We start from the raw sequence: 14832 nt of genomic DNA, 5'->3' as shown, positions 1-14832 counted from the left end.
GCACATCTAGCCACTGGGATTTTTGCCGATTCTTCAAGGTAGAACTGCTCCAGCTCCTTCAAGTTAGATGGGTTCCACTGGTGTACAGCAATCTTTAAGTCATACCACAGATTCTCAATTGGATTGAGGTCTGGGCTTTGACTAGGCCATTCCAAGACATTTAAAAGTTTCTCTGTAAACCACAGTGGTTTACAGAGAAACTTTTAAATGTCTTGGAAACCACTCGAGTGTTGCTTTAGCAGTATGCTTAGGATCATTGTCCTGCTGGAAGGTGAACCTCCATCCCAGTCTCAAATCTCTGGAAGACTGAAACAGGTTTTCCTCAAGAATTTCCCTGTATTTAGCGTCATCCATCATTCCTTCAATTCAGACCAGTTTCCCAGTCTCTGCCAATGAAAAACATCCCCACAGCATGATGCTGACACCACCATGCTTCACTGTGGGGATAGTGTTCTTTGGGTGATGAGAGGTGTTGGGTTTGTGCCAGACAGCATTTTCCTTGATGGCCAAAAAGCTCAATTTTAGTCTCATCTGACTGGAGTACCTCCTTCCATATGTTTGGGGAGTCTCCCACATGCCTTTTGGCGAACACCAAATGTGTTTACTTATTTTTTTCTTTAAGGAATGGCTTTTTCTGGCCAGTCTTCCATAAATCCCAGCTCTGTAGAGTGTACTGCATAAAGTGGTCCTACGGACAGATACTTCAACCTCTGCTGTGGAGCTTTGCAGCTCCTTCAGGGTTATCTTTGGTCTCTTTGTTGCCTCTCTGATTAATGCCCTCCTTGCCTGGTCTGTGAGTTTTGGTGGGCGACCCTCTCTTGGCAGGTTTGTTGTGGTGCCATGTTTTCTTTCTTTTTTTAATTATGGATTTAAAGGTGCTCCGTGGGATGTTCAAAGTTTCTGATATTTTTTTATAACCCAACCCTGTTCTGTACTTCTCCACAACTCTGTCCCTGACCTGTTTGGAGAGCTCCTTGGTCTTCATGGTGCCACTTGCTTGGTGGTGCCCCTTGCTTAGTATGTTGCAGACTCTGGGTCCTTTCATAACAGGTGTAAATATACTGAGATCATGTGACAGATCATGTGACACTTAGATTGCACACAGGTGGACTTTATTTAATTAATTATGTGACTTCTGAAGTTAATTGGTTGCACCAGATCTTATTTAGGGGGTTCATAGCAAAGAGGGTGAATACATATGCACACATCACTTTTCAGTTTGTTGTTTTTTTAGAATTTTTTGAAACAGTAATTTTTTTCATTTCACTTCACCAATTTGGACTATTTGGTGTATGTCCATTACATGGAATCCAAATAAAAATCCATTTAAATTACAGGTTGTAATGCAACAAAATACGAAAAACGCCAAGGGGGATGAATGCTTTTGCAAGGCACTGTATATGTAAAAGATTGTTATCGTAATATGTTATTCTGATTATTATGTAGATATATTTCAGTCACATTACATATACAACACAGGAGGTTGGTGGTACCTTAATTGGGGAGGACGGGCTCGTGGTAATGGATGGAGCGGAATAAGTGGAATGGTATGAAACACATCTAACACATGGTTTCCATGTGTTTGATGCCATTCCATTTGCTCCGTTCCAACCATTATTATGAGCTGTCCTCCCCTCAGCAGCCTCCACTGATATACAAGTGGATTGATGGTAATTCAGTAGTTATGTAGAATGACAACTTATATAGACAGTCATATAATGAGGCCGCTTGTCTATCCATATGTCCTATAACACACTCATCATTTTGGTATTTTATTAGGATCCCCATTAGCTGTTGCGATAGCAGCAGCTACTCTTCCTGGGGTCCACACAAAACATGAAACATGACATAATACAAAACATTAATAGACAAGAACAGCACAAGGACAGAACTACATACATTTAAGATGTGACACATAGCCTCTATGCTGCACTTCTATTGTATTTTAGGCAATAGCTCTATCTGCAGAAGCGTGGTTTCTGTCCCTGTATTCTAACTGCATAATGTATATTGAAATGTAAGCTATTAATTTCACAACTAGTATTCATAGTACTATTCATAATAACAGTCATGGGGAAATAATTGTGATTGATTTATTGCATTTCTTTATCCATACAAAGTTCTGACAAGTATGTTTGAAGTTAAACCAAAAGTCATGATGGAGTATTACATTTAACGGTAATCACTTAAGCGAACAATATCTGAACATTTCTTGCATTTTGTCTCATCGTTTGATGATCTGGTAGCATTTCTCTGCCTAGCTATCTGGACCATTCCAAGAAAATAACTTATCAACTCCCCCCTCCACTATCTTCACCCCACCTCCGCCCCTCACCTCCACTTCCCGCCTTGTCTTCGGCCCTCCACCTCCTCCTCCTCCCATTCCTCCACCTCCCTCCTCCTCATCCACCTCACCCCTCCTCCTCCCTTCTTATTCCTTATCAGCACTCTTGCGTAACCTCTAGACTTAAGAGCACTAACAACCCATGGGCTGTTTCCAGTCTCACACAGTCTAACCCAACACCATGGCTCTCTATGAGTCTAAGACCGAGCTCTGGGACCTGGACATCAATGTGATCCAGCCAGAGGGGAAAGGTCCAGATCCAGCCACAGATGGAAACAGCGGTACCAAGCCGTTCAGGGATGCGTTCCAACGTTATATCCAGCCCTGTCTGGCAGAGCTGCTGGGTTCATCTCTGTTTATCTTTGTGGGGTGTCTGTCTGTGATCGAGAACACGGAGGGCACCGGGAGGCTGCAGCCGGCCCTGGCACACGGCCTGGCCCTGGGCATCGTCATCGCCGTGCTGGGGGAGATCAGGTAAGGCTGGGGAGCCCCTCTGGGGGTGGGGGGTGAGAGGCTGGAAGGTGATAATCTGGTCCTAGATCTGTTTGTGCGGTATAGCCAACTTTTCAGGCCATGACATGGTATAGGTTTTGGGACTAGCTGGGAAGTTGATGCTCAGGTTTTCAAATGTTAGCAGAGCAACAGAAGAGTCTGTTCCTAGGCTTTCAACATGCAGTATGTTGATGTGTAACAGATTGCAAAAAAGCATTGCAAAAACGAAGAATTGTAATTGATCTGTTGATCAGCATTGACTTGAAGTTTTATGACTGTGCTTTCAAAGTAGCCTACACTAGATTATTAAAATGCACAACAGAATTTTAAAATCACACTTGTACCATTTTGATGAGGCAATCTACATCAGCATTTTTTCTTATTATGGTTTTATTGTTGCTACATGCCTCTATATTTAAAATAGTTTGTTTTGTTTTCTAAAGGATGTGCCTCATATAAAAAACTATTGTGAACTGTTTAAAATAAAATAACTTAATTCAAATGTATTAGGGTAATTCAATTATTCCATGTCTCTCTCTGCAGTGGGGGGCACTTCAACCCAGCAGTGTCTGTGTCTGTGTTTCTGATCGGGGGTCTCAACATCATACTGCTGGTCCCCTACATACTGGCTCAGATGTGTGGAGGGATGATAGGAGCAGGACTAGCCAAGGTGGGTACTCTGTAGCCTACTAAAATGTGGGTTGCACTGTTTCTACTAGTACTAACTTGGTATTTAATAGGATTTTAGTTATAATTGTTCTTATTTATTGACATTGAAAACATGTACATTTATTTAACTTAATTATTTGGTAACAATATGTACTTTCTAGTACGAACATTCAAGAATTCAATATACAGTATTTGGTAACTACCTGGCACCAAATGGGTAGGCCTACTGTCATAAAGACTATGTAAACGTCAGGAAAATATCAGCTAGATATTTCACACTTTCAGAGGTTTGATCGTCCCATAATACACAACACTTGTACATTCCACACTTATCCTATCAGTATGATCATCCTCATCCTATCAACACTTCAGATATGGATCATGACAATAATCTCTTCCTACACCTACCCTGCTCTTCTCTTGGCTGCTATCAGGACAGTAAAACGATAAAGCAATTGACGTCCATGAGGGTTGAGTGACCAGGCAGTCACCCACTCTACTCTATTGGCAGTCATTTACATGTACAGTATCCTTAGAGCTGAACAAGATGAGTTGAGTCTGCGTTTCACCACCTTGTAAAGTCAAGAGCTCATTGGCCATCACCCTGCAGGCACATTTGGTTCCTTGGAGGTTGTGGGAACATACGTTTTTGGTTTCCCATTGGTTCTGGGAATGAAGCCATATGTTTCCTGACTGGTAAAAATGTATGTTATTTAAATGTTCTGAGAACAGAAGTTTTTTTAAACTGCTTTGTTGGTTAAGGGCTTGTATGTAAGCATTTCACTGTAAGATCTACACCTGTTGTATTCGGCGCATGTGACAAATCCAATTGATTTGATTTGTTCTGGGAATGTTCATTTTTAGGTTTCAGGAAGGTACTGAGGATGTTTTACTATGGTTCCCTGAAAGTTTTCAGACGCCTCACAAGTCCTCAACTGGCAGCTTCATTAAATAGTACCCGCAAAACACCAGTTTCAACATCAGCAGTGAAGAGGCGACTCCGGGATGCTGGCCTTCTAGGCAGAGTTCCTCTGTCCAGTGTCTGCGTTCTTTTGCTCATCTTAATATTTTATTTTTATTAGCCAGTCTGAGATATGGCTTTTTCTTTGCATCTCTGCCTAGAAGACCAGCATCCCGGAGTCGCCTCTTCACTGTAGACGTTGAGACTGGTGTTTTGCGGGTACTATTTAATGAAGCTGCCAGTTAAGGACTTGTGAGGCGTCTGAAAACTTTCTGAAAACAAACTAGACACTCTAATGTACTTGTCCTCTTGCTCAGTTGTGCACCGGGGCCTCCCACTCCTCTTTCTATTCAGGGTATAGCCAGTTTGTGCTGTTCTGTGAAGGGAGGTACACAGCGTTGTACGAGATCTTCAGTTTCTTGGCAATTTCTCACATGGAATAGCCTTTATTTCTCAGAACAAGAATAGACTGACGAGTTTCAGAAGAAAGTTCTTTGTTTCTATCCATTTTGATCCTGTAATAGAACCCACAAATGCTTACGCTTCAGATACTCAACTAGTCTAAAGAAGGCCAATTGTATTGCTTCTTTAATCAGAGCAACAGTTTTCAGCTGTGCTAACATAATTGCAAAAGGTTTTTCTAATGATCAATTAGCCTTTTAAAATCATAAACTTGGATAAGCTAACACAACGTGCCATTGGAACACAGGAGTGATGGTTGCTGATAATGGGCCTCTGCATGCCTACGTACTGTAGATATTCCATAGAAAATCTGCCGTTTCCAGCTACAATAGTCCTTTACAACATGAACAATGTCTACAATGTATTTCTGATCAATTTGATGTTATTTTAATGGACAGAAAATGTACTTTTCTTTCTTTTTTGACCCAAAACTTTTGAACGGTAGTGTATATGTTCAGTACTAGTCAAAAGTTTGGACACACCTACTCGTTCCAGGGTTTTTCTTTATTTGTACTATTTTCTACACTGTAGAATAATAGTGAAGACATCAAAACTATGAAATAATACATATGGAATAATGTAGGAACCAAAAAAAGTGTTAAACAAATCTAAATATATTTTACATTTTATATTTTTCAAAGTAGCCACCCTTTGCCTTGATGACAGCTTTGAAAACTCTAGGGATTCTCTCAACCAGCTTCATGAGGTAGTCACCTGGAATGCATTTCAATTAACAGGTGTGCCTTGTTTAAAGTTAATTTGTGGAATTTCTTTCCTTCTTAATGCGTTTGAGCCAATCAGTTGTGTTATGACATGATAGGATTGGTATACAGAAGATAGCCCTATTTGGTAAAATACCAAGTTCATATTATGGCAAGAACAGCTCAAATAAGCAAAGAGAAACAACAGTCCATCATTACTTTAAGACATGAAGGTCAGTCAATCCAAAACATTTCAAGAACTTTGACAGTTTCTTCAAGTGCAGTCGCAAAAACCATCAGGCGCTATGATGAAACTGGCTCTCATGTGGACCGCACAGGAAAGGAAGACCCAGAGTTACCTCTGCTGCAAAGGATAAGTTCATCAGAGTTACCTGCCTCAGAAGTTGCAGCCCAAATAAATGCTTCACAGGGTTCAAGTAACACATCTCAACATCAACGGTTCAGAGGAGACGGAGTGAATCAGGCCTTCATGGTCAAATTGCTGCAAAGAAACCACTACTAAAGGACACTTATTGTAAGAGCTGACGCTTTCCTCATCCTCGGACGAGGTGAGGAGAGAAGGATCTTCAGACCAATATGCGGAGTCAGGGAAATATGCCATCTTTATTATTAATACGATGGTCACGAAAACAAACACTTTCAAAACTTACAAAATAACAAAACGACGTACAACGGAACCTGAACATAAACTTACATGGACAAACGTAAACTCACGAACAGGAACGGACATCAAAACGAACGAACAGCCAAACAGCTCCAAAAGTGAATACATCGAACATAACGAAGACATCACAGGAGACAATCACCCACAAACAAACAGTGAGAATGCCCTACCTAAATATGACTCTTGATTAGAGGAAAATGCAAACCACCTGCCTCTAATCAAGAGCCATACCAGGCAAACCGAAACCAACATAGAAACAGATAACATAGACTGCCCACCCAAAACACATGCCCTGACCATAAACACATAAAAACTAACATAAATAGGTCAGGACTGTTACAGTACCCCCCCCCCAAGGTGCGAACGCCGGGCGCACCAGCACAAAGTCCAGGGGAGGGTCCGGGTGGGCAGTTGACCACGGTGGTGGTTCCGGTTCAGGACGCTGTCCCCATACCACCATAGTCACTCCCCTCTTCTTTCTACCCCTTCTAATGCCCACCCTAACACTACCTTCCCCTAAATAAACAGCTAGCACCAGGACAAGGGGCAGCACCGGGACAAAGGGTAGCACCGGGACAAGGGGCAGCACCAGAACAAGGGGCAGCACCAGGATAAGGACCATCACTGGAATAAGGGGCAGCACCGGGACAAGGGGCAGCACCGGGACAAGGGGCAGCACCGGGACAAGGGGCAGCACCGGGACAAGGGGCAGCACCGGGACAAGGGGCAGCACCGGGACAAGGGGCAGCACCAGGACAAGGGGCAGCACCGGGACAAGGGGCAACACCGGGACAAGGGGCAGATCCCGGCTGAAGGACTCTGGCAGGTCCTGTTTGGACGGCTCTGGCAGGTCCATGCAGGCTGACGGCTCTCGACGCTCATGGCAGACTGACGGCTCTCTACGCTCATGGCAGGCTGACGGCTCTCGACGCTCATGGCAGGCTGACGGCTCTCGACGCTCATGGCAGGCTGACGGCTCTCGACGCTCATGGCAGGCTGACGGCTCTCGACGCTCATGGCAGGCTGACGGCTCTCGACGCTCATGGCAGGCTGACGGCTCTCGACGCTCATGGCGCTCTGACGGCTCTGGCTGCTCATGGCTCTCTGACGGCTCTGGCTGCTCATGGCTCACTGACGGCTCTGGCTGCTCATGGCTCTCTGACGGCTCTGGCTGCTCATGGCTCTCTGACGGCTCTGGCTGCTCATGGCTCTCTGACGGCTCTGGCTGCTCATGGCTCTCTGACGGCTCTGGCTGCTCATGGCTCTCTGGCGGCTCTGGCAGATCCTGTCTGGTTGGCGGCTCTGGCAGATCCTGTCTGGTTGGCGGCTCTGGCAGATCCTGTCTGGTTGGCGGCTCTGGCAGATCCTGTCTGGTTGGCGGCTCTGGCAGATCCTGTCTGGCGGGCGGCTCTAGCGGCTCCTGTCGGGCTGACGGCTCTAGCGGCTCCTGTCTGGCGGATGGCTCTGTAGGCTCATGGCAGACGGGCGGCTTTGCAGGCTCATGGCAGACGGGCGGCTTTGCAGGCTCCTGGCAGACGGATGGCTCAGATGGCGCTGGGGAGACGGATGGCTCAGATGGCGCTGGGGAGACGGATGGCTCAGATGGCGCTGGGGAGACGGATGGCTCAGATGGCGCTGGGGAGACGGATGGCTCTGGCCGGATACGGCGCACTGTAGACCTGGTGCGTGGTGCCGGAACTGGAGGCACCGGGCTAATGATAAGCACCTTCCTACTAGTGCGTGGAGCAGGGACAGGGCACACTGAACTCTCAAAGCGTACTCTATACCTGGTGCGTGGTACCGGCACTGGTGGCACCTGGCTGAGGGCACGCACCTCAGGACTAGTACGGGGAGAAGTGACAGTGTACACAGGACTTGGGAGACGCACAGGTGGCTTAGTGCGTGGGGCCGGAACTGGAGGCACTGAACTGGATACACGCACTATAGGGAGAGTGCGTGGAGGAGGAACAGGGCTCTGGAAATGCACTGGTAGCCTAGTGCGTAATGTAGGCACTGTAGGTACTAGGCTGGGGCGGGGAGGTGGCGCCGGAAATACCGGACCGTGCAGGCGTACTGGCTCTCTTGAGCATTGAGCCTGCCCAACCTTACCTGGTTAAATACTCCCGGTCGCCCTGCCAGTGCGGCGAGGTGGAATAGCCCGCACTGGGCTATGCAGGCGAACCGGGGAAACCATGCGTAAAGCAGGTGCCATGTATGCCGGCCCGAGGAGACGCACTGGAGACCAGACGTGTTGAGCCGGCCTCATGACACCTGGCTCAATGCCCAATCTAGCCCTACCAGTGCGGGGAGGTGGAATAACCCGCACCGGGCTATGCACACGTACAGGAGACACCGTGCGCTCTACTGCGTAACACGGTGTCTGCCCGTACTCCCGCTCTCCACGGTTAGCCTGGGAAGTGGGCGCAGGTCTCCTACCTGCCCTTGGCCCACTACCCTTTAGCCCCCCCCCAAGAAATTTTTGGGAGTTACTCACGGGCTTTTCGGGCTTCCGTGCAAGACGTGTCCCCTCATAATTCCGGTTTCGAGCTTGATTCTCCGGCTTCCATCCACGTCTCCTAGCTGCCTCCTTAAACCACCGCTCCTGGGCTGTGACTGCCTCACTCTTCTCACGAGAGCAGCGATATTCCCCAGTTTGCGCCCAGGGTCCTCTACCAGACAGGATCTCCTCCCAAGTCCAAAAATCCTTGTTGCTCCGTCGAGCATTCCCATACCGCTTGGTCTCTGTATTTTGGTGGGTGATTCTGTAAGAGCTGACGCTTTCCTCATCCTCGGACGAGGTGAGGAGAGAAGGATCTTCAGACCAATATGCGGAGTCAGGGAAATATGCCATCTTTATTATTAATACGATGGTCACGAAAACAAACACTTTCAAAACTTACAAAATAACAAAACGACGTACAACGGAACCTGAACATAAACTTACATGGACAAACGTAAACTCACGAACAGGAACGGACATCAAAACGAACGAACAGCCAAACAGCTCCAAAAGTGAATACATCGAACATAACGAAGACATCACAGGAGACAATCACCCACAAACAAACAGTGAGAATGCCCTACCTAAATATGACTCTTGATTAGAGGAAAATGCAAACCACCTGCCTCTAATCAAGAGCCATACCAGGCAAACCGAAACCAACATAGAAACAGATAACATAGACTGCCCACCCAAAACACATGCCCTGACCATAAACACATAAAAACTAACATAAATAGGTCAGGACTGTTACACTTATAAGAAGAAGAGACTTGCTTGGGCCAAGAAACACGAGCAATGGACATTAGACCGGTGGAAATCTGTCCTTTGGTCTGATGAGTCAAAATTTTTGATTTTTGGTTCCAACCGCTGTGTCCTTGTGAGACGCAGAGTAGGTGAACGGATTACCTCTGCATGTGTGGTACCCACTGTGAAGCATGGAGGAGGTGTGATGGTGTGGGGCCGCGTTGCTGGTGGTTTGCGCTTAGTGGGACTATCATTTGTTTTTCAACAGGACAATGATCCAACACACCTCCAGGCTGTGTAAGGGCTATTTGACCAAAAAGGAGAGTGAAGGAGTGCTGCATCAGATGACCTGGCCTCCACAATCACCCGACCTCAACCCAATTGAGATGGTTTGGGATGAGTTGGACCGCTGAGTGAAGGAAAAGCAGCCAGCAAGTGCTCAGCGTATGTGGCAACTCCTTCAAGACTGGTGGAAAAGCATTCCAGGTGAAGCTGGTTGAGAGAATGCCAAGAGTGGGCAAAGCTGTCATCAAGGCAAAGGGTGGCTACTTTGAAGAATCTAAAATATAAAATGTATTTTGATTTGTTTAACACTTTTTTGGTTACTACGTGATTCCATATGTTATTTCATCGTTTGATTGTCTTCACTAGTATTCTACAACGTAGAAAATAGTAAAAATAAAGACAAACCCTTGAATGAGTAGGTGTGTCCAAACTTTTGGCTAGTACTGTATATTATTTTATCACACTTGAAAAGTCAAACTCTGAACAGATGTAGAATATGACCAGTCGAAAGTAGCAGTCGATAAGCAAATATTAAATAATGTTCTTCTGTATCTGGACCTATACTTTTCTCCCTACATATCCTATATTCATATCAGTAATATCTCCTTCTCCAGGTGATTTCCCCATCCATGAACTATGCCAAAGTTTCAGGGGCAGCATTCAACACAGTGCAGGCAGACACCCAGATAGTACCAGCCACGGTGGCAGAGGTGATCATGACTCTGTTCCTGACGATGGTGGTGTGTATGGGGGCCGTGAATGGACGCACCCGCAGCCTGTTGGCCCCTCTCTGCATCGGGCTGACCGTGACCGCAGACATCCTGGCTGGGTGAGGACCCATGGGGTAGAAGGTGTGGTGTAAGAGTGGTGGGTGGGGTGGTCGTGGAGTGGATTGATGTAAGGTGTGTGGGTAAGGGATGGGAGGAAGACTGTACTGTATATTCTGCAGAACAACTTTCAGATACAAACAAATCAAATGTTATTAGTCACATGCGCCGAAAACAACAGGAAAATAACAGACCTTACAGTGAAATGCTTACTTACGAGCCCCTAACCAACAATGCAGTTAAACAAAATACAGATAAGAATAAGAGATAAAAGTAACAAGTAATTAAAGAGGAGCAGTAAAATAACAATAGTGAGACTATATACAGGGGGGTAGCGATACAGAGTTAATGTGCCGGGGCACCGGTTATTTGAGGTAGAATGTACATGTAGGTAGAGTTATTAAAGTGACTATGCATAGATGACAAAAGAGAATAGCAGTGGTGTAAAGAGGGGGGGGGGGGCACTGAAAATAGTCTGGGTAGCCATTTAACTAGATGTTCAGGAGTCTTATGGCATTGGGGTAAAAGCTGTTTAGAAGCCTCTTGGAACAAGACTTGGCGCTCCGGTACCGCTTGCCGTGCGGTAGCAGAGAGAACAGTCTATGACTAGGGTGGCTGGAGTCATTGACAATTGTTAGGGCCTTCCTCTGACACCGCTTGGTATAGAGGTCCTGGATGGCAGGAAGCTTGGCCTGATGTACTGGGACGTTCGCTCTACCCTCTGTAGTGCCTTGCGGTCGGAGGCCGAGCATTTGCCATACCAGGCAGTGATGCAACAAGTCAGGATGCTCTCGATGGTGCAGCTGTAGAACCTTTTGAGGATCTGAGGACCCATGACAATGCTTTTCAGTCTCCTAAGGGGGAATAGGTTTTGTTGTGCCCTCTTCACGACTGTCTTGGTGTGCTTGGACCATGTTAGTTTGTTGGTGAAGTGGACACCAAGGAACTTGAAGCTCTCAACCTGCTCCACTGCAGCCCCGTCAATGCGAGTGTTCGGTCCTCTTTTTCCTGTAGTCCACAATCATCTCCTTTGTCTTGATGTTTGATATAATGGCCTACCTTTGTACAGTATAGTTACCTACTACTGAGATAAATACCTGTACACTACCAATAAAACACAATGTACACCACAATACACTCCTTACTGTGTACCGTAAGACACCACATGCTCTATCATTCATTCATGCATCGCTTTTATATCACATCCTCTACAGGGGAGCAGTGTCTGGGGCATGTATGAACCCAGCTCGTGCCTTTGGCCCGGCCGTGGTGGCCAACTACTGGAGCTACCACTGGATCTACTGGGTGGGACCCATGTCTGGAGCCCTGCTAACCGCCAGCTTCATACGGTACTGTACGGCTCTGATCTTCTGGGGCCTGGATACCTGGCTGTTTACATCATTGTCCTGTTTGGATTGAAACAGAAACCGACTGGAGCCCAAGCTACTATTGAAACTCTTTGGTTGGGAAAGCAGCCTTAATCTTTGTCCTTGAAATGACCATTAATACTAGAATAATGACCCAACTGGAGCTCCATAGATTAGAATGGAATATATTTACTATTGAATGGAAGTTGCCAACACTAGCTGCAAGTGTGGGATTAGAAGCCTTGTCTGCCCATAAATTCTTGCAAATCAGCAAGAGAATCTAGCACCACCATATCGGGGGATATGTTGTCTTGTGCGAGTAAACCCTTTATCGTAACATGGCTGTTAGACAGGGCTGTTAGACATGGCTGTTAGACAGGGCTGTTAGACAGGGCTGTTAGACAGGGCTGTTAGTCAGGGCTGTTAGTCAGGGCTGTTAGACAGGGCTGTTTGACAGGGCTGTTTGACAGGGCTGTTTGACAGGGCTGTTAGACAGGGCTGTTTGACAGGGCTGTTAGACAAGGCTGTTAGACAGGGCTGTTAGTCAGGGCTGTTAGTCAGGGCTGTTAGTCAGGGCTGTTAGACAGGGCTGTTTGACAGGGCTGTTAGACATGGCTGTTAGACAGGGCTGTTAGACAGGGCTGTTAGACAGGGCTGTTAGACAGGGCTGTTAGACAGGGCTGTTAGTCAGGGCTGTTAGACAGGGCTGTTAGACAGGGCTGTTAGACAGGGCTGTTAGACAGGGCTGTTAGACAGGGCTGTTAGACAGGGCTGTTAGTCAGGGCTGTTAGACAGGGCTGTTAGACAGGGCTGTTAAACAGGGCTGTTAGACAGGGCTGTTTGTCCTCAACTTGATAAACATGAACTGTCCCTCTAAAATCAATGGCTAGCTATGTGATGGAAAGTTACTCTTACAATGGGTGCTTTTATACAATTCTTAAGTCTGGGAGAGTCATTAACCTAGTTTTAACAATGTGTGGATTTAACACCTTTTTATCTTGGTTTTCCTTGTTAAAGTCTTGTGTTGTCTAAGACATATTTTGTGGAATTATTTACATTTATGTTTAAAAAAAACGAAAGAAACAATGTGTGGAAGCAACAACTTGTTGAGTGATGTTACATTCAACAATTCTGTACTATTTTGATGGTGTGTTTTTCCTATTTTCAGATTACTGCTTGGGGATGAGAAAACCAGAGTTCTCTTGATGTGATACAGATGTAGGTTTCCAGTTCAAGTCCATAAAAATGTACATTTCCAAAATCCACATATTCTAACAGTATTTTTGTGTTACTATTTCCATGTCTCTTAGTTTAAAATAATCTTACCAATGTAACTTTATTCTATACCGTTATATATAGATTATCTATTGTCCATAAATGTAATCTATTTTATTCAATGCCATTTGTATAAACGAATTTTTGTGCATTAAATATTGCATTGCATATTTCTTTCTATGATTGATCCCTTTTGACATAGTAGAAGTGACTTCTGGCCCATAGTCTGTGTTTTATACCGCCACCTTTTGGTTATGTGGTGAACTACAGCCTTGCATTGGTCTGACTCTCACTGTACTGTGATACAACCTTCCATATGCGTCATGCCTTTTCACTGATTATCTGCACACAGACATCCAAAAACTAGCCACAGTAGATAACATTGAATTTGACACTGTAATTGCTATCTTGACTGAAAGTCTAGCAGCATCTGTCATGATATGAGTGTCTCAGCCATTGAAATATAATTACTAGAAAGGACATAGCCCCTCAGACAACCGGTCCTCCCATTATGTCCTCATTGACTTGAACGTGGACCTCTCTTCTAGTAATTATATTTCTATGGCAGACACTCATTTGAGACAGCAGTATGTGAACGTTCAAAAAATGTTGCAGTGAAGATTCAAGAAATAAGGTATAAACGTGTACAGCAGAGGCGTTGTCGTCATGTCCATTTATTGATTTGTACGTTGGAAATATAGAAGATACTGTTTCTTTCATACGCAATTAATACAAATTAATTATTAAATGAATTCATTAATTCCATTAGTGCCCCCTCAAGAATAAGTACATACATGATGCCTGTAAGCACAGTAACAGTCTGATTTTGCCACATTCTACACATTTACAATGTCAATTTATCACCTGTTATTTGCTGATGGATGTGTCTACCATTTAGGACAAATAATAAGATATTATGCTAAAGTGTAAAAAGCCAGTTTCATGTTTCACTGGATTGTGTTTTACTCCCTTCAGAGAATAACAGGAGCAGACTTTGCACAGGTGCAGAGACTTCGTCAAACTGTCTAGTTTTAATGCTTAATCTTATCTATCTGGGACTGGCTAACATCAATGATCTATGCATGATTAATACAAGCAGGTTAACCAAGAGGAAACTGTTTTGCTTGACCTGTAAATCTAGAACATTATGTCTGGTAGTAGGCTGCTGTATTAACAAACTAACAAAACATTTAGTTTATTTAAATAGTAAAAACATATCATAATCATATTGACATATGCTCTATGCTGAAAATGTTGTTTTCAAATCAGTGCCAACAAAATATCTGTCTGCTGGACGATTACTATACTGTGAACTGGTTGTCTGTTGTACTGTGTTCACTAGAGTAAACTGACTTGGATTAATCATAACATGGATATCAGTGTCAAAGAGTCCATCGTTGGTCAATGGAGCAATTCAATTTTATGCTCTCTCTCTCGCTCTCTTTCTCTCTCCACTCTCTATCTCGCCCTATCGTTCTTTGAACTTACCAAAGTTCAAGTGACTAGCAACGCAAACA

At 44.9% G+C, this 14832-nt stretch overlaps 1 protein-coding gene across 1 annotated transcript; it reads left to right on the top strand.

The window, feature by feature from the left end:
• Window positions 1-2525: 2525 nt before the first annotated feature.
• Window positions 2526-13251, top strand: LOC129833648 (aquaporin-8-like). Its single transcript, XM_055898358.1, has 5 exons — window positions 2526-2818; window positions 3380-3506; window positions 10461-10675; window positions 11888-12022; window positions 13209-13251. The coding sequence occupies exons 1-5, from the start codon at window positions 2526-2528 to the stop codon at window positions 13249-13251; spliced, it is 813 nt and encodes a 270-aa protein (XP_055754333.1).
• Window positions 13252-14832: the final 1581 nt, after the last annotated feature.

The sequence above is a fragment of the Salvelinus fontinalis genome, chromosome 34 (genome assembly GCF_029448725.1).
Source record: "Salvelinus fontinalis isolate EN_2023a chromosome 34, ASM2944872v1, whole genome shotgun sequence".
NCBI classification, from domain to species: domain Eukaryota; kingdom Metazoa; phylum Chordata; class Actinopteri; order Salmoniformes; family Salmonidae; genus Salvelinus; species Salvelinus fontinalis.
The sequence above is the reverse complement of the archived record's forward strand: the minus strand, read 5'-3'. Positions and strand labels throughout refer to the sequence as shown.

Coding starts and splice junctions, on each gene's coding strand:
- LOC129833648 (XM_055898358.1), top strand. CDS start 2,526: ATGGCTCTCTATGAGTCTAAGACCGAGCTCTGGGACCTGGACATCAAT. Junction 3,507..10,460: donor TAGGAGCAGGACTAGCCAAG/GTGGGTACTCTG, acceptor CTCCTTCTCCAG/GTGATTTCCCCATCCATGAA. Junction 10,676..11,887: donor ACCGCAGACATCCTGGCTGG/GTGAGGACCCAT, acceptor CATCCTCTACAG/GGGAGCAGTGTCTGGGGCAT.